We start from the raw sequence: 23,864 nt of genomic DNA on the forward strand, positions 1-23,864 counted from the left end.
CATAACCAGCAGTGCCCTCCAAGAGCCGTTATGAGAAAGGGCCAGCCCAGAGCCAGGTAGGGAAAATGATTTATTCAACATGCAGCAGCACAAACGCAGGGGAGAGGTATGTACAGGTAGGGCTGTTGGGGATGAAGCAGGAACCTCGCCCTACACACAAGGAACATTCATGGTTTAATTTCCAAAGCTTTCCACGGCGCGTTCCCGTCTGGCTGCGCTGCCCTAACAGTGGGAACAAACGGAGCTGTTCTGCAGGAAGCACCTGAGCTCTCTTGCCTCCCTCCAGCTCACAGTGAGATCCACGTGCAGGCAGGGAAAGCAGTGGAACTGCTCCTCAGGACACACTGCCCCGACCCAAGCACTGCCCCCATGCCTGCTGTGTCTAAAGTGCTGGCAAGAATGTGCCTGAGGCAGAGAGAATTCCCTCCTTGTCCCTTATCCCAGTCCATGGATTTACAACTGCTTTCTTTAGGATCCAAACAACACACCCATCCCTCTCACCTGCCCTCTAGTCGGGGAGCTGACAAGGCTGAGCTCTCCATGAGCTTGGATTCCACCTTCAGGGGTTTCTACTCTGATGAGGTCCTCAGGCCTTTCACCTCTAGGGATTTGACTCTGCAGCACACTAAAAATAACTACAAATAACTTTTAACTGTGTTTGCAGCAATGGGTTTTTACAGCCACTGTTCATTCCAGCAGCACCTTCTCCTCTGGAGTTTTCCTACCAGAGGCAGGAGTCTCCTCCTGTTTACTGTTTTTCCCCATGCTGCTCCTGTTCCCAGTTTGAGAAGAGCTGTTGCTTGACAGCACTGCCAGAAGTGCAGAGCTGGGTGTCCAAGGACTATCCAAGCACCTGCCTGTGCTTGTGTCAGTGGATGCTAAAACCCCTCACCCATTTACAACAGTCTGTCTCAGAGCTTGTTGAGGCACTGCTTGAGATTGGAAGTAGAGGGAGAAGGAAGGAGCCACAGGAACCAAGTTTTGGAGATTGAAACCTGGTTTCTGGGAGACTGTAGCTAAGGGGTCAGTTCTCCTGCCCTGATAGCACAGAACACTGATATCCAGCAAAACTGCTTTCCCCTTTGTGGGAACAATTGCACTTTGCCACTTAATACAGGGAACAAAGAAAACAGGGCATTAACCCAGCACATGCCCTGTCACAGCCCGGGAGAGCCTCTTCCTTTCTTTGCCTGCTTGTTCTGTTTTGATACCCTACAGCTCTTCTATTTACATCTTGCAGGTCATTGTACTCAGCTCAATAAAACAGAGTATTCAACTACACTAATAATACTGCCTGCATGAGGGGACACGAGAGGCATCTCTCCTTATCCCTGGATTCAGTCACTGCCCTTCACTAGTGATTGTAAAGACAGTTCTGCGCTCCAGGTGCTGTCCCTCAGTAATACTGACCAATACTTTCCAGCCCTCTTACCTTCTCATTACACATTTCCTCTTTTCCCCACACTATGGAATGCAACGGAGGCAGAAAAATAACCAGTGTAACCATTTGCAGACAAAAAACTCAGCCCCAGCTGCCCGAAAGGGAGGCAACGGGGCGGCAGCCAGCAGTATAAAATAAATAGAACAATAAAGGTACAGCAGTGTGGTACACACTTACACAGGCCCTTGGGAATGCAGCAGGAGTGTGGGGGGAGGGAGCTAAGTGCCATTTCAGTGTAAAAAAGAAGCATTCCCTCACGGAGCAGCATTATTGCTCGGCATGCTCACGGGGCTGGTCACAGTCCGAGGGAGGGCTCGGGTCAGGGCTCTGCGCGGAGCTCACGGCGGCATCATCGCCCCACCGGCCCGTCGGGATCTCCGGACAGCAGTGCAGGAACAAACCCAACTAAATCCCCTTCTGCTGACAGGTCTCCCCTCAAATTACAATAACTTCAAGTTTAATAGAGTGGAAGATAGAACCAGATTCACCCAGAGGTCATGATAAAAGCAGCCAGCACTGCCTGTCACCAGCTGCTGCTCAGTTCATGCTTGGCATAAATGTTCCAGGGCCCCTTCAAGGTGGGGCACAACATTCTGGACTAAAGCTACAAGCAGAGTGGTCAGGACATGTAAACAAAGCTGAACATCACCAGTGGATAGCATGTGTGTCCCTCCCCACGGCACATCCGTTCCAGTCCTGTGGGATCCTGCCCTGGTCCTGTCACAGTCTCTGGCAGTGTCCTGAGGTCATAGATTCCCCCACTGCTCTACCGGGGGAAACTGATCCACTTCACCCACTTCTGTGCTGGGCTGGTCCCCCAGGGTGAAGGTCAGTCTGTACCTCAGCCTCACCTTCTCCTGCAGGAAAGACAAAACCCAAAAGCAACATGAGAACAGTCCCAGCTCAACAGCCACAAACAAAACACTTCACTGTTACAGCTCTACAGAGAGCACAACACTCCTGTTGTACAGAGCAAGGGGAGGAGGGCCCAGGTTAAATTCACGGAGGAGTCCAGCTACTTACAAACCTGAGTTATATTCATTTTTTATTCTACCAAAGTTGTACTGCTTAATGTGGAGCAGGAGGAGAAAAGCATAAATAACCTCTAATCAGTTTGCACAGATGTGGCCAGCACCCATTGCTCAGCTGCTCTCCAGAGAGCCTGAATAATGGGGCTGGAATAGTTCAACATTTTCAAAATTATATTCCCTCATCATATGGAGGAAGATGAAACAGTTCCTGGTCTGTGAAAATCCTAGTGAAACAGGATTTTCCTGCTCCACCACAGCAGGAGATGGAAGCAGTCCTTCAATGAAGGCACCTCCATGTACCTCACAAAGTTATTCCACCACAATCCACCAAACCCCTCTGACATTCATCCTTTTGGACCTCAGAGCTTTCAGCCTATACTTTAAGAATGCTTTTGTTGTAATTCTCAAGTAGTCACATTTAGATTTGTCAAATAATTAGAAAGTCCTTCAGCTTTGGGCTGTATGGAAGAAGGTACTGAAATAACTACAGCAAGGAAAAACAGCTACTCAGATGCTCCCAGCACAATCAGCAGAAAATGAAGTGTTAAGCCCATTGTGTCCCTGGTCACAGGTACATCCTCAGAGAATAATGGAGCAGACATTTGTCTGTTGGTTCATCAAAAGTACTGCTACAGCACCAGCTAATTTAACATCGATCTTATTATCATCAAAGCCAGGCACTTCAGGTGCACGGGGGAGTCACAAACCCCTTTAAAGATGAGCCTGACGTGACCCTTGCCCTTTTTCTGGGAGGAATGTCCAGTCCTTCTCATACTTTTTGCTGCCAAAGTCTGTTGTAAGGAGCCTCCTCTAGGCCTGAACTGAAACACCGACATTCCCCAGTAACCACCTTTGGAGGGCACATTAGAATCACAGAATCATTAAGGTTGGAAAACACTTCCAAGACCATCAAGTGCAACCTTTTAGAAACAAACTGCTGTAGCTGCTCAAATGCTTGGTCCCACCCCTCCATAGAGTTCAGCTGGGATCAAATGTGTCTGACATGGTCAGGATCAATCCCACTGTCCCTCACCTTTGCAGGATTTGCCAGAAGCATGACCTGGGTGATGGCAGCAGGTGGCTGGATAGGATTGAATGGAGACAGCTCAGTGCCAGAGGGTGGCTGTAGCTTCACTTTCATGGACTGCAAGGGAAAAAGAAAGCAGAACCTCAGGGATTGTCTCCTACCGTGGGGACAATGAAAGATGCATGCACAGGCTGGGGACACAACAGCATCCAAACGGAGGAGGATCAATCTACAAGCAAGGATGAGGGAACAGAGCCAGCCCAGTTTGTGCAACATGACAGGAACAGGCAGCCCAGAGGAGAAACACTGGTCAGTGAACACCACCAGGACTTCCCTATCTGAGTGCTCCTGTCAGAGGTTTTGATGTGAACAACTTCATGACACAGACAGATTGCAGCTGAGACTGGGCCATGTTCAAAACACAAACACATTCAAAATTATCTAGGTGCCGTAAGACTAGAGTGGAATGTCTTGTCAGATTTAGGATGTCTGTCAGAAATTCTGGTTCTGAAGACCTCAAGGGTAGCTCTACCCATGCAATGGACACAGCTGGGTTGATCTTGGACAGCAAGAAAAACAGAACACCTGCAGTTCTTGTCTTATCCTGTTCAGTGTTTTCTGCCTCTGACAGGAACCTTTGTGTTTTGGAAACGGGCAGGGCACAGCCTATGGAAAGGCAGGACCAGGCTGTCCCAGGTGCAGTCTCACACCCCAGGGTCTGCCCCCCGTGTCCCCACCTTGGGCACAGCTGCCTGCAGCACGATGTTCTTCACGGGGAGCGGCGCCGTGTTCAGCATCGACACCACCACGACCAGCACGTCCGACCGGCCCGGGGGGCACTCCCTGGCAAAGTGCAGGAGGATCCGGAACCCGTTCTTGTCGTAGGCTGTCACTGGGAGGGCACTGCCTGAGAGAGGGGAGAGGATCCGGGTTGTGGAGCAGCAATGATCTGAGGCAGCGTCAGGTGATCGGGGTGCTCAGCTGGGGCTGCTCATCCCCTCTCTCAACTTCTACTTTGCCTTTAAAAATCGTTCAGAGCAAGGTGAAAAGCCTGAGACACTTACTGGGTTTAATGGATTCCAAGGGAACGTGGACATTGGCCAAAGAAATTTCAGGTGCTTTCATGGGACTGCCTTGCTGCTGGAATGACGCTGGCTGGAAGAGAGGACTTCCTGATCCAGCAGTGCAGCTGCTTGGAAAGGGAGCTGGAGGGGCTCCAGGGGCAGTGGCTGGCAGCCCTGTGGGTGCTGCTAACGGGGCAGAGGTGACAGTAACCCCTGGGAACACTGAAGGTGTCGCCATCCCTTGGGTGGCAGTCCTGCAAGAGAGACAAAAAACACACGGGGAATGGAGCTGGAAGTGAAGCAGGTATTTCACCAACACCCAGAGATAACAGCAGATCATGAGGACAAAGCAGCAGCCTGGAGCCAGACTGGAATCTGTGACTCCATAGGGTCTCATGTGAGGAGAGCTACAGGGACAGTGGTGGTGGTTGGGTTGGGGTCACTTCTGTAAGTCAGGAAGGAAAAGCAGAGCCCCACCTTGGCAAGGGTGGGCAAAGCTGAGATGGGCAAAGGTCTCTGTACCTTTACAGCCTGTTCCACTTCCCAGCACACCTTTGGATGAGGCAACAGTACAAGCTGTGTGCTCTGCCTGCCTTTCCCTCCTGGAGGTGGGACCTTCATACTCATTTGTAAACTGAAACCTCTGACAAGAAAAATCCCAATCCCACATTTCTGCCAAACTAGAGAGTTGAAAGTCACCCTCAGAACCTGGTGCTGCAGCGAACTGGGCTTTCTAAATGCAGAGCCAAAGCAAAGACCAGGACTTTTGGTTACCCTTTGGCTTCATCAAGGAGTTGTCCCAGTGCATCCATCTTATGTGACATATTGCTGCCCACAGACGAGCTGAAGTATCCGGGAGCAGCTGGAATAGTCTTGGGAGGCCCGGCAGGGGCAGCTGGTCCAGCAGAGAACACAAATGGTGCTGAGTTTGGTGCTGGGATGCTGGGAGCAGTCTGGGAGGCTGGGAAAGCAGAAGGCAGTGTGGCTGATGCCCCACACGTGGTCTGTGGTGTGTGATGGAGAAGAGGGTTCCCTGCAGGGTTGCAAGCAACAGTCACTGCCTTCGGATTGAAGAAATCCAGGTCCAGCTGGTCATTCTGAAAGAGAGGACAAGTAGATGCTCTAAATGGCTGCTCCCCCTGATGCAGAGATGGCACAGTTCTGTTACAGAGGGAAAGAGGTTTACCATAAACACAGGTGCTGGGTGGCAAACAGCAAAGTCTGTGGCCTATGTCAGGGCTACATCTGATCTGTAATTTAAGCAAAGGAAGGGCCAACATCATGGGGATGGCTGGGAAACTGAGAAAGCCAGGTTCAGAGGCATCTACTCTGTTTAAACACAGCTCAGATTTTAGGGCTAAGCCAGACTGCCCCTCAGCCTGTATGTATGATCACATGCTTCTCCAAGGTGATAGTGTGTCCTGAGACCTCCCACAATGACTACCCCTCCCTTCCCCTGAGACCCTCCTTTGTACCTCAAACATGCTCCACTGGTTGTTTTCAGAGGTGTCCTTCCCTGCTGCAGGGGCTGGGTCATTCAGGCCTGGAAGGGAAAATAACAAGGAGGTGACTGGAAGAGAAAATGAGTTCCCTTGGCTGCTGTTTCAGTACCATCAAACTACTTGATTCAGCTCTGACGAAATGCTGAGATTGGCTGCAAGTCTATGATGAGAAACAGAGACTGACAGCACCAGCAGCCAACAGCCACCTCCTGCACACAGCCCTTCTAATGCTTCAGCATTACTATCCTTCAGCCCTTCTAACCCTTCCTGACTTGCACTGTCTCCTGTTGTTCACATCTGGGCTCCACAGGCAGGCATCCTGCAGGCTCCTACACACAGCCCGAGGCACCTTCTCTTTAGCACAGCCCCAACATCAGGGCTGAATCTGTCACAAACTGCAGCCTGCACATCCAGCATGTCTGAGCACCTTCAGAGACCAGACTGCAATTGCACTCAGTAGTTACTTCCTTGCAGCCAACTCTGGGAAGAGTTTTTGATACTGATTCACTGACCAGGTCTAATATTCAGGATGCAAAGGAGTGTTCCGGGGACTCCAGAGGCATCTCACACTCCTTTCAAACGTGACACAGCACAGCCAGCCTGCACAGAAGCAGCCTTTGTCAGGATGTTTGATCAGCCCTTTTCCAGGCCCCTCAGTGTCTTACCCAAGCACAGGAGCTCCTCATCCAGCAAGGAGAGGGAGTTGGCTGTGCTGCCCTGCTGAGCGGGCGCCGCTTCCACTTGGCCGGAGGAGCTGCTCCGCAGCGGCGCGAACGTCTGGGGAGGAGGTGGGAGGATGGGGATTTCAGCTGGGGCTGGGGCTGTGCTGGGGGCTGGAGTCAGGGTGGTGGGTGGCATTGGAGGTGGTGGGGTGCTGGTGACGTCCAGTCCAGCAAGGTCGATGAGGGTGTTGAGATTGTTTGTGGAGTTACTCCCTGCAGCGGACAGGAGAAGAGCACTACTAGGAAAGAAGGCAAAAGGCTCAGAGCAAACCCCGTGCACAGAAGAAATTAGCAGAGAGCTGGTTTAGATATCACAGATCCTCATTTGATCATGGCTTATGGCTCTTTGTAACAGAGAACAGATATTTGCTGTCCTCAGACCATGTAAATCAACCCAGATACCTCAAGAATTCCTACATGAAAACCTCCTTCCTCAGTGCTTCTTGTAGCACAACTCATCATCTTTTCAAAATCTTTTGAGCTCAGATGAGGCTTTGGGACATCCTACAGCACTACAATAAACAAAGGCTACCAGAGGGTTGGAGAGCTGAGGAAAATTCATACTGTTTTCATTTCATACTTAGGCCAGTCTTGTCCCAGTAAGATGCTGCCAGGCAGCATCACACATTCCTCTACTGCTCTCCAGGCAGGAATGTTACAGTTACTCCCAAATGGTAATTCTGTCACACACATGTCCAGAGCTTTCAATGGGGAAGCTGAAGTGTAAAGTGGGCAACTGGCCCAAATTCACAAATGGAATTGCCGGCCAGAAAAGGGACCCCTGACCCAGCTCTCACTCTCCAACTCTTCTGTTTTTGATAAAATTGTCTTCTTACATGTCACCGTTAAGAAAAAGGACAAATGTGAGGAGGAAAATGTGTGAGAACTTCCAGTCACACAAACTGCTCAGATGCAGATTTGCTACTGATGTCATCATAGGTTTCAATAATATGGACTGAGAATGGAAAATGCAAAGCTGCAGCACTGCTGCTCAAGTCCAGAATTGTTCACCCACAGCCTAGGAACCTTCTTGTCCCCTCTGATTGACAAACTGTTGGCCACAAAGAACCATCAAAACCCTCTTCACCACAATTAACAGGAAACACTGTTCAAAAGATTTAGAGTTGCAGGATTCAAAAGTCACACAGCTGGCTTCCCAAGAACTCACCTTCCACTGTAGACATCCCAGGCAGATCCACTTCACCATTGATCACTTGCCCCTCTATTATTTTTTTATAGGAATTTATCACACGGGATAAATTGTCACTGGCCTGCAGAATATCCCCTAAATGCAAGAGAGACAAAAATGACCTCCAAGGCTTTAATCACTTTTTTCCCAGTAATGCTGAGTGCTCAGTTAGCAACTAAATAATCCAACAAAAACCATAAATATTTGGCTATGAGCTCCATTATCCTGTCTGTGCCACACTTCTCTAAGCAATACCCTGACCTTTCTAGCTCCAAGCAAATTGCAGTAACAAGGAAAAAATGAGTTCAAGGCTGTTCTCCACAGCAAGTCCCCTTCCCTCCCAAAGCAGTTGTCCCCCATCACTGCCCCCCAGTCTCCTGAACCACCAACTCTACTGCCCAGTCCTTGCCTGAACTGAGATGATAAAGAGGCAAGGATTGTCCTTTATCTGCTTGCTCAAAGCAACAGCCACCCACAGTGTTGAGGTGTCTTTACAGCTGGTCCCTTGCACAGACACAGGTCACAAAAGCAAGTAAAAAAGGATAAGTGTAGCTCAGTTTACCCAAACTGCTGTCATTGTCCTCTGTCTCACTGGCCAGCTTGAACAGCGTCCGCCTTTTGGTTTCACACCTTTCGTAGAGCTCCTGGAGGACAAATTAGGACAAAGGGTTTCATCAGCCAGGAGCCACTGCCAGCAGCACCAGTCAGCACAGAAGGACTCCCAGCCATGCACTGGAAGCCCAGAACAGAGCCCAGTCTTGCTGTGCTGACTGTGCCAGTGTGGCAGGACCCCATTCCCTGCCCCGTTCAGAGCTGAGCCCAGGGGTCTAAACACAACCTGCATTTCCAATGTCATCTCTCAGTCCTCCCTCACACCAGCACTTAAGAACAGCTCTAGTCCCAAAGAGATGTTCATTCCTTTTATTACAGGAGTTCCTAAAAGCCCAAGGAAGAGCAGAATTGTGCTTCAACGATTAGGCTTCAGTTGTGCTGCAACTACTACTCAGAGTCTGCAACCACACAGCAGAAAGGTGTCAAGAACAAAATGTTTCACAGCAATAAACCAGTTTCTTAAGCTTCTTACCACTGTTTCAGGAGCTTGTTGTTAAAAATGAATAGTTTTTAACTTTTAAAATTAGATAATTGGCAACCCTTCAAGGCTCTGGGCCTACCCAGTGGCTGTTCTGATTTTTACCTTCCTGATGTTCTCCCAACCCTACAAAAATGAGCTAAAACTCTTCCTCTGAAGGGGAGGAACCATTTTCTTCTCTATTCAGTCTTTAGTTTCTCCATTTCCAGTGCTGTACAGGACAGCTATGACCTGCAATCTGTGTGTCCTAATAGGATCAAAGATTACAAACTGCAGCTTCCTGATTTTGCCAAGCTGCACCTTTGGAGAACAGCTGCACCTCACTTCAAGCATGTGCAAAACTGAGCTCCTCCCCACTGAGTCCTTTGGTAAAAGGTGCTAAAAACATGGGTATTTTCTTGCCTGCTGTTTCCAGCAACTGCTTTTGTTTCTCACCATTATTCTCCATTTTACTGCACTGTTTGTAAATCTCTGCAAAACTCAAGTCTGCAAGAAGAAAGGACTGACTCCAGGATTTCTGGGAAGAAGGAGCAGCTAAGACCCACCTTCATGAGCTCCCTGTCGGCCTCTGATGAGTCCTCTTTGCTGTAATGAACCAACATCTCATTCAGCAGCTTCACATTGTTGTTCACCTCCTCCAGAGTGTGCATGCGCTTCGTCACCTTCTGAATCCGAGCCTCGTCCTTCAGGGTGCAAAGCACAGACAGAAAAGGTGAGCTTCCCTGCAAAGCTCCAGGTATCACAACCACAGGTATTATCTGTGAACATGTCAAGTAATGTCTATTTACCCTATATTTCCAAAAAGTCTCATTAAAAAGACTTGAATGTATAAATATTCCACTGAAAAAATAGAAAAGTTCCCAGAAGTTCTTTTGGGTAGTTCCTTTTCAGATTTTTTTTTTGTTCATTTGTTTTGGTTTTTGGGTTTTTTTTTTTGTTCACTTGATGCTATTTAACAAAATAGATGTGTTTGAAGTAACACATCTACTAGGAACAAGCAGCACTCCCTGGAGGAAAATGTCCACCCATCTCTGATTTAGGATTCCAATTAAAGATGAAGGAGTGTCTGCCCTGGGGACACGAGAAGCTTGAATGGAAACATTTCGATAACCTATACATCCTCTCCAGTCTAGAAGCTACCCTTTTCTTTGCCAGAATCCCAGTGAGTCATTTCCTGGACTCCAGAGTTTGGAATGACTGCCCTGGGTGGATGCATCACAGCTCTACAAACAGGAAGGTGTCTCCACGAAGCGTGTTTGTGAGAAAACCCAGTGCAATGACTCAGCCCTCAGCACCCAGGGGTGGTACCTCAATGCTCCCCCCAAACCCTGACATGAAATACCACTTTGAGTGATTAGAATGTACTTAATTACAACAAGGGACATCCAATTCTTGCCCTGTCCTCCATGAGAGACACCAATTGTGGACACTTCTATGACACAAACATCCCCCAGGTGTTGGAGCACAAATCCCAAGCACTCCACCATTTTGAAGTCAAATTGCTTAAAACCTGGAAGGCAGATTGCTGACCTGGACCAATCCTACAGGAATTTCTTACCTCTTTTACCATGGATTTTATAAGCTTGTTGGCCTCTTGTAAATCATCTGGGTTTTTGCTTTTCAGCAGTTTGGCTAGAAGCTGTAAGACAAGAAGAAGATACTGAGGAAACAAATAAAGACCCTTTGGTAAAGGGAAAGGAATCTAAGTGACCAATTCAGGGGAAAAGGGATACAGACCATTATTACAAAGCCTACACAGCTTTCACAGATACAAGGACTTCAGCAGGAATCATTTATGTTTATTATCTTATATGAGTTGCTGCATTCCTGCTTCTACACAGGACTGTGAAATCTCAGAGACTTCTGGCACTAGACAGTTATTCCTCCCAGGCATCATTTTTGGTCCTGTGTGTGAAACATTCTCTGCCTTGCAGGGCTCCAGCAAGATGGCACATGCACCAGGAATAACCCCATAATGGTAACACAGACAATGCCTTTATGGGAACTTTGGGTTAAGCAGGTGGGAAAAACAGTGAATTTTGCAAAAGTACACACCACCCCCCCAAATAAAAACCACATTATTATCCTTTGCTTCCTTATTCTAAATATGCACTGATTAATCGCTTTTCATTAGGGATTATGGCACAAATCTTCACTGTACCTTGGATTTCTCCTCATCATCAAACACAGGGTTTTTGGGACGAGGTGGTGGAGAAGGAATCAGGGTTCTGTCTGCAGGAATCACAGGATCAAACATGACAATCCCTGGAAGCAGAAAGGGAACCCCCATGGGTTGGCACAGTCACACCAGGCAGTGCTCCCAGGTATTCCCAGGCTGCTGCCAGAGCCAACACACACCTTGCCCCCTGACACTGCCCCTCTGTCCCAGTGAACTACACAGATACAAATCCCTGAGCATGGCAGCTGAGTTTTACCTTGATGTTCCCCCAGCCCCTCAATACGAGCTAAAACTCTTCCTCTGAAGGGGAGGAACCATTTTCTGCCCCATTCAGCCTCTAATTTATCCATCCCCAGTGCTACAAGGGACAGTTATGACCTGCAGTCTGTGTGTCCTAATAGGACAGGATGGTTTCCAGACAAGAATGGTTTCCTGTGTTGAAGCTTCTGAGCTTTTTTCACTGTGTCTGCACAAGAAATGTGCAACCAAAGGTACAGCTGCAAAGCCATCTTGTTAGAAGAACACAAAAGGCGACTTGGAGGCTCTTATTTCACTTTAAATTAGATTTGTTCAAATCATTTAATAACTAGTTCCACCAAAAAACCCACCAAAACCAAACAACTTAAAAAAGGTCCTTCAAACCAAAACTAAAGTATTTGCAAGGTATTTAACTAATTAAGTTAAAAAACCCAACCCAGCCCAAGGCACTTAAACATAATGAAAAGCTTTTCAGAGAATTTCTCCCTTTTTCCATCTCCCCTCAGAGCTTGCCTTGACCCCATTTAATTAGAAGCTGTATATTTTGTGACACTCCTGCTTAAAGCACAGCACCAGAAAATGCATGAACGAGCAGCTGACTTCCTACCTTGTCTCTTCAGCATGTAATAGGCATCCTTGATTTTGGATTCCTCTGGCAATGCCACTGTCCAGCTATACAGCAATTCAATTACTTTGGACTTCACCTTCTCTGAGACTCGGTCTCCCAGGTACTAAGAGTGGAAAAAAGAAGTAAATTCTCCATGTTCTTCATTTCTTTTTAAAAATAAAGCTCAAAGCCAAAAGCTCAGTGATACACATTAAAAGGTGTATGATCCAAGTTCCAAGATAATCTAAGATACACCTTATTAAGAGGAAAAAATGCTCCTCTAAGAGATTTGAAATAACAGTGAAGAGAAGCTCTGTTATTATCTTCAGCAAAAAGAAAAAGCAGATGTTCTGTTTGCTTCAGGATTTTGCCAGTTAAAAATTACAGCAATCAGATAACCACCCCCTCCCCTGTCTTATGGGAGAGAGTCTGGGAATACTTTGCTGCATCAATCATGCCCTGGGGATGATGTTCACCATGTTAAACTGATCATGAATGCCCAGGGACTTAGCCAGGCACTCTTTACACAGCAAGTCAGCAGCAGAGTGAGGACTAGAACTCTATGGTGTGTTACCAAGTCTCTTGTTTTAACCTCTGCATCACATTTCTCCTCCACTATCGCTGGAGTTTTGTTTTTTAAAACAACACAGCCTGAGTTTTAGAAGCCCTTGAGTCACATGAAGGATTAGAACAGCACAGAGACTGTATACTGATGGCTAATAAGTACATCTTAATGAGAAAAATACTAAGCAGAGCATAAAAAACCCCAGACAACAAAAATTTAGCTAACAAATGCTCTTGAGTATAGGCTAATAAATGCAATGAGCCAGACAGAACACTGCAAACATTTTGGATGTTGCCTGTAGCTTATGGATGTCAAACAAAAAGTAACTACAGCCACAGACTAAGGGACTAACCTTTGGAGACACAACTTTTATTAACTCGTTTAAAAAGCGGAACTTCCCAACTTCATTATGAAATCTTCTCCCACAGTTCTTCATACAAGCTTCCAGCACCTGCATTCAAGGAACAAAAACAAGGGCTGAAACCAACACTGAAACCCTACAGTAACAGTGTGTGTTCTGCTTATAGGGAAGGTGAAGGGCCCATGTCAGTGGGACACATATTCCTGCTCCATACAGGCATCAGTGTCCCATCTCCAGGGGTGACACATCAGGACTTGGTGTCCCACCCTCACCAAGTGTCTCTGAGTCTGTTTGATCACCATTAGGTCTCACAACAATGAACACAAATCTTGCTGAAGATAACAAACAAAAGCAGCTCAAACTAACCCAGAGTTATCTCTGGCTGCTCTGTGGCTGATGAGCAGGCTGGACACTTCAGGGATGGAACTGTGCTCCCTCCCACTATCCACTCCCTCCCAGGGATGGGAATCAGGGCACTCAGCCCCCAGCTGACCCCATGGACACTCCCTGTGCTCCCCTAAGATGATGTAATAGGATACATGACTGGATTTAAGAGGAGGGGTAAGGACTACCTACTGTCAAGGCTTGGACTGCCTCCCATTCCTGTGGAGACTGGATTTTATGAGCCAGGAGTCTCACAGCAATCTGTGGCCTGGAACAGAGCAGAGCCCTGTTACACACCAAGTAGGCAAACACAATGGAGGATTTTCAGACTTTCACAAGTTCTGCTGCTTAAATGAAATGTCTTCCACACAATTAAAAGGAAATGCCATTAAGTACTTTTTATCTTTCCACCACAAAGGCTGACAAGAAATTCTCAGGGCATCTTTGTAAGCCTGGGTGTCTTCACATGAAAGGGAATGAGGGCTGGTAGTCTGAGCCAGCAATTCCAGACTCCTCCTTGGGAGGGGCCAAACAACTCCCAGTACAGTTCCCTGCCCAGGAAATCACTTCATTTCTCTTGTATTTTTTTCCTTTTTCCAGAATAAAACACTTCTTCCTTAGCTCTCAGGAATGCTGTGAGCCAGGAGGTTTCCTCAGTTAAACCCAGTGAAGATTTTAAAGATGTGAAGCCCCACCAGCACTGTCAGTGACAACCCCATTTTACAGGCTGGAAAACAGGGTAGTTTTGGCCAGAGGAGAACCCTGGAGCTGCAGAAGCTGAAATTAGAGGCAAATTCAGAATTCCCAGTCTCACAGTGCTCAGTCTGACTGAGCCACACTGCCTTTCACAGAACAGAAACACTTCACAGCATCTTGTCTCTGTTGTAGCCAGATCTCCCTTGTGATACCAGTATATATAAAGAAAATGGGAATATTTGATGATGAAATGACACATTTTAAACTGTGAATGTTAATTTATGAAGTCTAGAGCAGTTTGGGACACCCACCCTTCAAGTTCTTTGTTGATCTGGTCACAGAATCCAATGATGTATTCCCAGTCTTCTTGCCTGTTAGATGGGTTGGTGGCTTTATCTTTGGCAGGGGAAAGTGAACAAACATATCAACAATCAACAACAGAAACAGTATAAAAGATCACACATTTCCTAGAGAAAACCATTTGACATGCTTTGCCAGCTACAAAAAAGGAGAAAGAAGTTCACACATAGTACTTCTGTTCAGGGAAAGGGTGTGTCCAAGCTGAGACATCCAAATATCCAGCAAGAATCACTGCTTTCCAAAGGAAACAGGTGCCAAATCTCAAGTACTTAGAAACAGGCTATTCCCATACTCTAAATGAGAGCACAGGACAAAATATTTCAGCTCACAGTTTCCTCTGCCTGAAATGCTGTCTCTTTCTATTTGGCTGTAACATTAAACTCCTTAAAGGTTAAACCCTCACATTTTCTACACAGGAAATTATTTTTGTATTCCCTGGGAGCTTTGCAGAAGCAAGAGCTGGAACATCAGATGTCTGATATAACTCATTTAGCATTAGCGCTTGTTTTTGGAGTGCCAGCTGATTTGATAGATGCCTCAGCATTTCTCCTGGGAATAATGAACTGAAATTTATTATTATAAATTGAGTTCTTCTTGCAAGTAATAAACACCACAGCTTGTACCTGATCAGGAACTCAAATCCTACATGCTGAGGCCGAGAGATCGATGTTCCTCTGCCGGGGCTATTTCAGGCTCCTGAAGGATCCTCCCTTGGGTACTGGTACCTTGCTGACTGTACTGATTGCACAGTAGTGAGGCTATCAGCATCTTTTTTGTTAGGAATGCATCTTCTCCATGTATTCTACTTAACTCTGATGCAGCACTGATTTTACAGTAGAAGAGATTCCTGCTTTAACCTAATTTTCCAGCCGAGCTGACTGGACATGACGATTTTTCTTTCTTGTAAGGGAAGAAACAATGGGCTGTAGCTCTAGCTGTATATTTAAAAGCTGGCATTCCTCAAAATTTCAATACAAAGGAAAGTGATTTAGGAAATAAAATATTGCTTAGTCAGACAGCATAGAGCAGGAGGTGAAGGACAGGAAAAAACCCAGCACACGTCCCTGTACCTTCATCTCAGAGGGAAGAATAACAAACCAAACACATGCTGCATTACTAAGTGTCATTTTTAGCCATCATTAAAACATATCCTTTTACCTTTCCAGAGGCAGCTAAAACCAGCTGTCAGATATCTACCCCAAACCTCAATCCTACTGTGCCTATCCTACAAGGTTTGCTCGAACTTCCTCCTCACTGAATGATGCTTGTAAGGCAAGGAAATTTTTCCATGGGTTGTATCTGTAAAATATTCCACAGGGGTGAATCTCTGTGCCCACTGCTGACTTCCATGGGATCCTCAAGGAGCAGAAGGCAGCAGCCAGGGAGGATTAACTGCAGGATCACATCCTGTGGAACTCGCTGAGCTACCAGGCTAGTTTTGAACTCAAGATTCGAGGGAAGCTCAGTTTAAAACACAATTGTTCCAAACATACGACACTTAAACCTTATTACCACATTCCCAACTGCTGAACACCCTGAAAGTGTCATGAAACCACGGACTTACAACAATCTAAAGGCTCTTCATGCAAGTGAAATGACACTGGTGTGCTTTGGTGCTCCAAAGCACCTCTGGTGCTCAGCAGGTCCAGATGAAAAACACTCAGTTCTTGGCTGGAGTTAAGGAAGTTTATTTAAAAAGTAGAGGAAGGGCACAAACATCTAAGGACACACAACCAAACAGACTCTGCGGGTTGCACATCCCGAAATTAGGAAAAATATAACCCCCCCCAAAAAAAGTACAAACAGGAAAATGTAACTGATATTTCTGTCTTCCAAGTGTTGTTTTTAAAGCTGTTCTGAACACCGTCATAGATTTCTCACAATGACACTGGATTATCTCATACTCCCATCAGATTGGGTCCAGACTCAGATCTAAGTTTTTGCACCAAAAGCTCTCATGTGTGGACAGTGAAGCCTCAGAAGGAGGAGTGACTGCTGAAGGGAAGTGCTGTTCCACATGAAGAAAATCCCTGCTTCCAACATCCATAAAACCTCCACGTGAAGTCCTGATTCATAAAAGTTAATGAGCTTGGTGAGAAGTCCTGCCCTGGCTCTGGACATGGATGTGCTTGCATGACACAACACAACAGGGCATGTGGATTCCCAGCCTCAGCACAGCCACACAAACACATCCCAGTGGAGCAGAATCACCTCCCTTCACCTTTTCAGAACAGTCCTACAGGAAACTATGTCATGTGTACCAAAGCATAACTTAAAATCCTCTCTTTTTATGCAGAATGCTTAAAATGTGGACAAAGAGCTTCTCTGTACTGCTTTATAAATCTGATTCCAATTTCACCCTTATGTGAAAGGATTCACTCCAGGATGGAGAGTTGGGTGCTCTGGAATATCAAGTCTTTGGCTTCTCTATTGAAACTGCCAACCAAGGCCCACTTGGTACCAGTTATTTGCTTTCAGAGACACTTGTCCATCGGGTCCCATCCTGAAAATCCCATTTCACATTGGCAACCAAGTGAATCTGGATTAGCAATCTGGGGACAGAAGTCTAGGCACCACCCCAGTCCTGCCACCACGTCTGTCCCAGCTTTCAGACCCTGCTGTGCCCAGGACTGAAAAGCTGCCTCACACCTGCCCTGAGCACCAGAGCCACTCAGCCCTCAGGGGCTCTGCCAGACCCCAAAGCACTCACGAGGCAACATTCAGATGGATAATTAGATATGAAATAAAGTTGCTTGTTTTCCCTAGAGACGCTGGAATGCAGAGAACCACAGACCATTGGCTGACTGGTAATGAATGCTCATGTTTTCCTGGGTTCAATTCTCTCCTGAAATGAGACAAAAGCCACCCCAACAAAGGGTTTCCCCAGGTCAGGCTCAGCATATGAATTGAGAATGCCCAGCCCAGGCATGTTGAATCTGACAGTCAGATTCTGTTTGCATCCCTGGGCAGAAAAGAATGCTGACCCGTGACAAACCAAGTCAAAAATAAACTAAGACAGTCATTATATTTTATCCATCTGTATCTATTCCATAGCTGGACATTGCCTGAGCCTGACAGGAGTAGGATACAATAAGCTCCCTTCTGGATGCAGCAGAACAGGCAGTGCTGGAGTCAAAGGCTCCAGCTGTGTTTGCACAACTGACATTATTTTCTAACCTTCTCCTGTTTCAGCTCAGTGCAGGAGCAGAGCCTGCCAGCCAGGAGGGGACAGCAAGGATCACCTTCTCTCATCCCAGCTGCCTGGAATGAGGCAGGACACGCAGATGCCAGATCATGGCTGGCTGAGGCGCAGCTCCTGCTGCAGCGGGAGGACACGAGGATGATGTTACTTCATGGCTCTGTGACTCCACCTGATGCCAGAGACAGGGCGGCAGGAGGCTGCACAGCACCAGAGGAAAAAAATCATTGGCAACAAGAAATTTCCCATCTTCCTGTGGCTGGGAAGTTGGCTGTGCTGCCGAGCCATTCCCTTCAGGAAGGGCACAGCAGGGCACACCCTCAAGGTTAGCATAGCCACAGCTTTGTGATGATGAGACAAAAACCCCAGGGAGGCCCTGGTGAAAGCCCTGAGCTGCACCAGCTCTGCCTGCCTGGCCTCAGATTTCTCCAGTAATTCCCTGACAGGGAAGGCTCCGTGCTCCCAGCACAATCACTACAGCAGTGACCTGGCATAAAAGCATCCTCCTAAATGAGAGAGCAGCACTCAAGCCTTGAAAAACGTGTGCCCTTCTGCAATCAGGCTCTGCCATGTTTCTCACAGTGAGTAAGGCCTTTGGAACTCTTCCCTTTAGCCCATGTTCTGAATATCTGACTCTTCGGCCAAGTACTTAATCACCTCTGTCTTAACTTCCTCAATTAAAAAAAAAAAATCCCCACAAAACAAGCAGCCAGGCAGCTTTCCAGGCTATACAACCCAAAATATCCTTCCTACTAGAGATATTTTCACATACAAACTGAACTCAGTGAGTCAGCTCTCCTCAGAGAGATCGCAGGGAAGGGATGTGGGTGTTTCTTCTTGTGCCTCACTGGCTACAATAAAAGATATTGACAAACTGTGGGAGTTCAGAGGAGGAGCAAAAACGGTGAAGGGACAGAAGGGATTGAGCTAAAATGAGGAGGAAGAGCTGAAAACGTCTTTTAGTCAGTAACTCATATAACAGATGATGATAGAATGTACATGTTTGAGTTTTATGTAAAAATACCAAGGAAGAAGGAGAATTATCTAATCTTGCTTATGGAAGGATAACTCCAAGGGTAACAGGTTTTACACTCTGAAGTATTTAGGGTAGTGACCATCTTCTGCTGTTTGCCCAGCACCCAACTACTTGGAGCTTCACTCACTGCCATAATCAAACAAATAACTATTAAAAAAAGAAGAAAATCTAGGCAACAAGCTATGATGTGCAGGATGGCCACCCAGGGACAGCAGCAGGAGCTCCTGTGCATGGAATATATGAAAAACAATTACGGTTATGACTGATTCATTCAAGAATCACATCCTGCTCCAGCGGCGCTGGGCTGGGATCCCACATTCTGCACAGCCAGAACCCAAAGGCCACGGGCAGCACAGACAGACACAGAGATAAGAGACACTCAGCAGGAGCCGGGGATCAACAGGCCACGGGGGTTTGTCCCCTGTCTCTCTAACCTTTAGGACTGTGTGACAAAACATACCTTATGTCGACAAAGGGGGTTGATACATTCCAGCCCGTATAGAATGGATGTCCACAGCTACCCTGAAACTGCAGCCAGGTGCAGAGCAGAATCTGTCTGCTTGAAAACCACGGTTGTGTAACACACGAAAGCAATTTATCTGGGAAACCAGACAGCTCTGACCCTCACAGACAGCACTCGGGCTGTACACTGGGCTGGCCAAAATCCAGGTAAAGGAAGGGACAGCAGGGACAGAGAGCAACCACGAGGCTTTATGGTCAAAAAACAGCACCAGCTGAGCGAGGGGAGCTACAGACCTGCCCGTCCCTCACATTTCCCACCAAGGAGCCGATTACCGGCCCCCCCTCCCCTCACCGCGGGGACCGCCGGGCGGGGCGGCCCCAGCCCTGCCCCGGGTCCCATCCCCGGGGTGCTGAACCCTCCCCGTCCCCGGGGTGCTGTGCCAGCCCGTCCCCAGCGCGCTGACACCCCCCGGGGGTCCCGCCCGGCTGAGGGGGCGGCGGCGCCGGGCGGGCGGGCGCTGAGGGGGGGCGATGGGAAGGGCCGGCGCGGAGGGGATGGGGCGGGGTCTCCCAACGGCGTGAGGGCCGGCGGGCTCCCGGCAGGAGGCCCCGGTGCCGGGTGGTGCCCTCAGCCCCCCGGTACTCACTCAGCCACGACTCCAGGCTCTCCCCCTCCGCCTCCGCCATGTTGCCGGCGCGGCCCGAGGCCCCGCCCACCCCGCGCGAGACCCGTGCGAGGGGGCGGGGTCTGCGCCGGCCCCGCCCCCCGCGGCGGCGCGCGCAGGGAAGATGGCGGCGCCCAGCGTGGCGGGGCTGGGCCGGCGGCTGCGGGCCTGGGTGCCCCGGTGAGCGGCGTGAGGGGACCCGGCGGGGAACGCGGGCGGCTCAGTGGGCTGGGCGGCATCCAGGGCACACGGGCAGCACGGGGGGAGGCCAGGGGGCGGCTCAGCGGGAGTACGCAGGAGGTGGGGGGGGTCTGCGCCGCACAGGGAGCGCACGGAGAGGCCGCCCGCCTGCTGGTTGCGGGGCTCAGGGAATGACGGAAATATAAAACCATCAAGGTTAGAAGTGACCGTTAAGATTATTCAGTCCAACTATCCATGTAAGCGCTAAACCACATCACCCAGCGCCAGATGCAGACGCTTCCGGAACACCTCCGGGGGTGGTGACTCCACCGCCGCCCTGGGCAACCTGATCCAATGCCTGACCACCCGAATAGTGAATAATTTTTGTAATATCTAACCTGAATCTCCCCAGTCTTAGCTTAAGGCTATTTTCTCTGGTCCTCTCACCGCAGGCACAGCAGGAGACCAACCCCCACCTCACCACAATCTTTCAGGTGGTTGTGGAGAGCAGTGAAATCCCCCCGAGCCTTCTTTTCTTAAGACTAAACCACCCCAGCTCCCTCATAAGACATGTTTTCTAGACCTTTCACGAGGATGATGTTACCTCCTGGGTTCACGGTATTGGTTTGTGCCCTGGGCTCTGCTGCAGTGATGGAGAGGAAGGCAGAGATGCCTCTCACATCTGAGACGTGTGCCTCTCACATCTGTCCACATCTGCCCACATCCCTGTCACGGCATGTGTGAGGTTACAGCCCCCCTTCTCTTGTCCCTCCAGGCTGATGCAGGTGAGATGGAGCCGCTACAACCCCAGTTACTTGGAGCCAGAAGTGAACAAGGAATTTTACCAGAAACCTTTGGAGGAGCTGACTGAGGAGGAAAGGGAACAAATGGAGCTCAAGGCTGTTCGACCCATCAAAGCTGCTCCTCCCTCTCTGTCCAGCTCTGTGTTCAGCGACCCCATGATCAGGTCAGAGAAAGCAGCAGCTCCTCCTCTCTCACAGGATCCCACGGAGCCACAGTTCTTGGGAGCTGTGCTGCCCTCCTCAGCCTTCACTCCTGGCTGCACATTGCCTCCTGTTACAACACAGTCCCTTTATTCCGGGTTAATCTTTTCCCATCAGCCAGTCCATTGTCCTACAGTGATTAGAGATAATTACAGATCTAGAAGCACCCAGACTTAACCATGGGAACAACACAAAGGGTTGGGGGGAGCTTATTTGTGTGGGTGATAAAATCAGAATTCAACTCAGATCCCATCTGACTTTGTGTTTTCAGTAAATTCACCAATATGATGATGAAGGATGGAAATAAAGTGCTGGCCAGAAGCCTCATGACTCAGGTGAGAACTCATGTTTCTTCTCTCTATTATGTTAAAACAAGACAAAATGGAAAGCTGGGACATCAAACCCACTGGAATTGGGAATTACCAGAACTCATGTTATCTCTGTGGTCCTGATGCCTTTCCCTCTGCAAACACACTACTCCCACCATGATAAACCATGATTTCTCTGATAAGATATACAAGCCCCAGCCTCATTAGCTCACAGACCAAGTGACACCTTAATGGAGAACCTTCTCTTTCCACTCTTCAGTATCCCTGTGACCTTCTGTACTGCATAAGGGTATTCTCTGAGTTTAAAAGCATAATTTTCTCAAAAGATCTCCTTTCCAGCTCTCTGTCATGCTTTGCCTTCTGCATAACTTGCCCACGAAGTCCCACGAATGTGTCACCTTCATGACACAGCTTTGACCCCTGCAATGTCTGATAAAGAGACTGAAGAGATGGAATAGGGTGGAATAAAACTTGAGCTAAAAAAACTCCACTGGGCCTGTTGCTTATGGGGCTGGAAAACCATCTCAGGTGAAAATGGGATGCCTATAAAAGTGATGTCTCCTTTCCTGCCTTTGTCCCAAGACTTTAGAGGCCATTAAGAGGAAGCAGCTGGAGAAGTACCACAAAGCTCCAGAAACTGAGAAGGAGACAATTGAATGCAACCCCTACGTCATTTTCCACCAGGCTCTGAAGAACTGCCAGCCCATCATTGGGCTCAGCAACATCACCAAAGGAGGCAAAACCTACCAGGTAAGGAGAGAATTAGCTAGGGAGGGAGATGAATGGGCTTCCACCCCTTCAGCTAAAGATTTTCTCTCCTTGGAAAGAGCTACTTTGCAATCTGGATTAAAACAGCACCTAGAAACTCTGCCCAAGATCAGGACTCCCACCTATGAGCGTGGTAATTCCCCTGTCAGGATCACTGATGTTGGAAAAGACCTTTAAGATCCTAGAGTCCAGCATTAAGCAGCAGCAGTCTCTGGTTTTCTGACTAGGTTTGAGGAGAAGTGCACAGCAAGTATTTTCCAAGGAGACAGAGACCAGCAGCAAAAGAATTGGCAGTCCTGGGACTACCAGTCCCATCTTTTCAGCAGCGTGTTGCTTGTGGAGAGGTCCCAAAGCCCTGGGGCAGAAAAAGGTCAGCTAGATCCAGTGTGATGTTTAAAACATGAGCAGAACCAGTTTCTGAATACAGGCTGTGCAACCCTCAGAACCTGATGGAGAGATGAGATGTGGAGGCATTTGGAACTAGATGCTGGAGGCTGGAATTACATGACCTTTAAGGTCACTTTTAACTCAAACTGTTCTGTGATTTCTCTGTATTCAGTGCAGGGATGGGGTGACCTCTCCCATCTCTGAAAGAACAAACCAGCCTGGATCCAGCTCCCATTTAGGCCAGAAGTCCACTCAAAGGCCAGTGCCAGTACCCATGGCTGGTCAAAATTTCCATTTTGGCAGCAGTGGCCAGTTCTGTGGACAGAGGAGGAGAATTGGCACGGACCAGCTGTCAGGAGCGGGTCTGGCTGCAGAGAGCAGCACTTCTGCAGGTGCCAGCTGGTCTTGTGTGGCTGCTGGAGAGGAGCAGGAGATAACTGCTGTGCTTTGAACCTTTCCCAGGTGCCCGTCCCGCTGAAGGACAATCGGAAGCGCTTCCTGGCCATGAAGTGGTTGATCACCGAGTGCAGGGAGAACAAGCACCGCCGGACACTGATGCCTGAGAAGCTCTCCCAGGAGCTGCTCTTGGCCTTCAAAAACGAAGGGCCCGTCATCAAGAGGAAGCACGCCCTGCACAAGATGGCAGAGGCCAACAGGGCTTACGCCCACTTCCGCTGGCAGTAGGGACTCACAGGGACACGGTGCCACGGCCTGGAGAGCAGAGCCCCAGGGCTGCCTGCCTGGGAGAGGCTGGGGAGAGGAGGGAAGGGTGGCCCATCCCTTCCAGACTGCTGCTGATCAAACCCAGGGAGAGCTCACACCATCTCCATGAGGTTCATTTCCTTTGTGCTTGTTTGGATGGGGGAAGGGGGAATCCGAGTTACCGACCCTGGCAGGGATGCTCTAGTTCTTTCATCATCACTTTCCTGTGAAGACAAGCCTTAGATGTTTTTCTCAGAGCAATGTCATCTTTCACTTACCTGTTTCCTGGGGACTTGGAAGTCTCTCTGCTCCTGAAATCAGCAATGTTTCTGGCTGCACAGCTAAGAGCAGAGCTGGATTTTTTCCATACCACAACCAGCCTTAGCAGGAATGGAACAACAGGTAATAAAAGGCCCTTTTTCATTTTTGGTTCTGATCATCAGCAACACTGTCTGCACAGATTTGATGGGAATGGTAACAAGAAAATAAAACCAGTTTTATGGGAAAGGTTTCTCAATTCCAAACCTTGGTCTGTGTTGCTTGAATCTCACACTGCACTTTCCAGCTACCTTGGTTCTGGACAGCCAGGCTAATGCCTTACACTGGAGCAGAAACACTGTCAGCCTTAAAGCTTCAGTCAGGAGCAACCCTTAAGC

At 48.4% G+C, this 23,864-nt stretch overlaps 2 protein-coding genes across 4 annotated transcripts; one reads left to right on the forward strand and one right to left on the reverse strand.

Moving 5' to 3' along the window:
- Positions 1-57: 57 nt before the first annotated feature.
- Positions 58-19,922, reverse strand: GGA3 (golgi associated, gamma adaptin ear containing, ARF binding protein 3). 3 transcript variants are annotated; one of them, XM_051797911.1, is made up of 17 exons: positions 19,821-19,922; positions 14,428-14,512; positions 13,613-13,688; positions 13,028-13,126; positions 12,111-12,234; positions 11,228-11,331; positions 10,625-10,705; positions 9,612-9,749; positions 8,539-8,620; positions 7,956-8,072; positions 6,731-7,000; positions 6,039-6,106; positions 5,338-5,660; positions 4,564-4,817; positions 4,237-4,406; positions 3,506-3,616; positions 58-2,298 (listed from the first exon to the last, which is right to left on the reverse strand). In XM_051797911.1, exons 1-17 carry the CDS (start codon positions 19,858-19,860, stop codon positions 2,188-2,190), a joined length of 2,253 nt encoding a protein of 750 aa, XP_051653871.1. In that variant the 5' UTR covers positions 19,861-19,922; the 3' UTR covers positions 58-2,187. The 3 variants fall into 3 exon arrangements, with proteins under 3 accessions (XP_051653871.1, XP_051653869.1, XP_051653870.1); XM_051797909.1 differs by lacking the exon at positions 19,821-19,922 and adding an exon at positions 17,187-19,559 and having other exon boundaries at positions 14,428-16,542; XM_051797910.1 differs by lacking the exon at positions 19,821-19,922 and having other exon boundaries at positions 13,609-13,688; positions 14,428-19,560.
- Positions 19,914-23,732, forward strand: MRPS7 (mitochondrial ribosomal protein S7). The gene is made up of 5 exons (XM_051797923.1): positions 19,914-20,018; positions 20,794-20,985; positions 21,294-21,357; positions 21,934-22,101; positions 22,969-23,732. Exons 1-5 carry the CDS (start codon positions 19,963-19,965, stop codon positions 23,188-23,190), a joined length of 702 nt encoding a protein of 233 aa, XP_051653883.1. The 5' UTR covers positions 19,914-19,962; the 3' UTR covers positions 23,191-23,732.
- Positions 23,733-23,864: the final 132 nt, after the last annotated feature.

The sequence above is a fragment of the Manacus candei genome, unplaced genomic scaffold (assembly GCF_025592945.1).
Source record: "Manacus candei isolate 608988 ecotype Guabito, Panama unplaced genomic scaffold, ASM2559294v1 h1tg000047l, whole genome shotgun sequence".
NCBI lineage: Eukaryota > Metazoa > Chordata > Aves > Passeriformes > Pipridae > Manacus > Manacus candei.

Bases quoted from the DNA above. Each gene is read 5' to 3' on its own strand.
- MRPS7 (XM_051797923.1), top strand. From the start codon at position 19,963: ATGGCGGCGCCCAGCGTGGCGGGGCTGGGCCGGCGGCTGCGGGCCTGG. The intron at 20,019-20,793 runs GTGAGCGGCGTG...TTGTCCCTCCAG, and splicing joins CTGCGGGCCTGGGTGCCCCG to GCTGATGCAGGTGAGATGGA. The intron at 22,102-22,968 runs GTAAGGAGAGAA...AACCTTTCCCAG, and splicing joins AAGGAGGCAAAACCTACCAG to GTGCCCGTCCCGCTGAAGGA.
- GGA3 (XM_051797911.1), bottom strand. From the start codon at position 19,860: ATGGCGGAGGCGGAGGGGGAGAGCCTGGAGTCGTGGCTGA. The intron at 8,073-8,538 runs GTAAACTGAGCT...TCTTGCATTTAG, and splicing joins GGACAATGACAGCAGTTTGG to GGGATATTCTGCAGGCCAGT. The intron at 4,818-5,337 runs GTAACCAAAAGT...TCTCTCTTGCAG, and splicing joins CTCCTTGATGAAGCCAAAGG to GACTGCCACCCAAGGGATGG.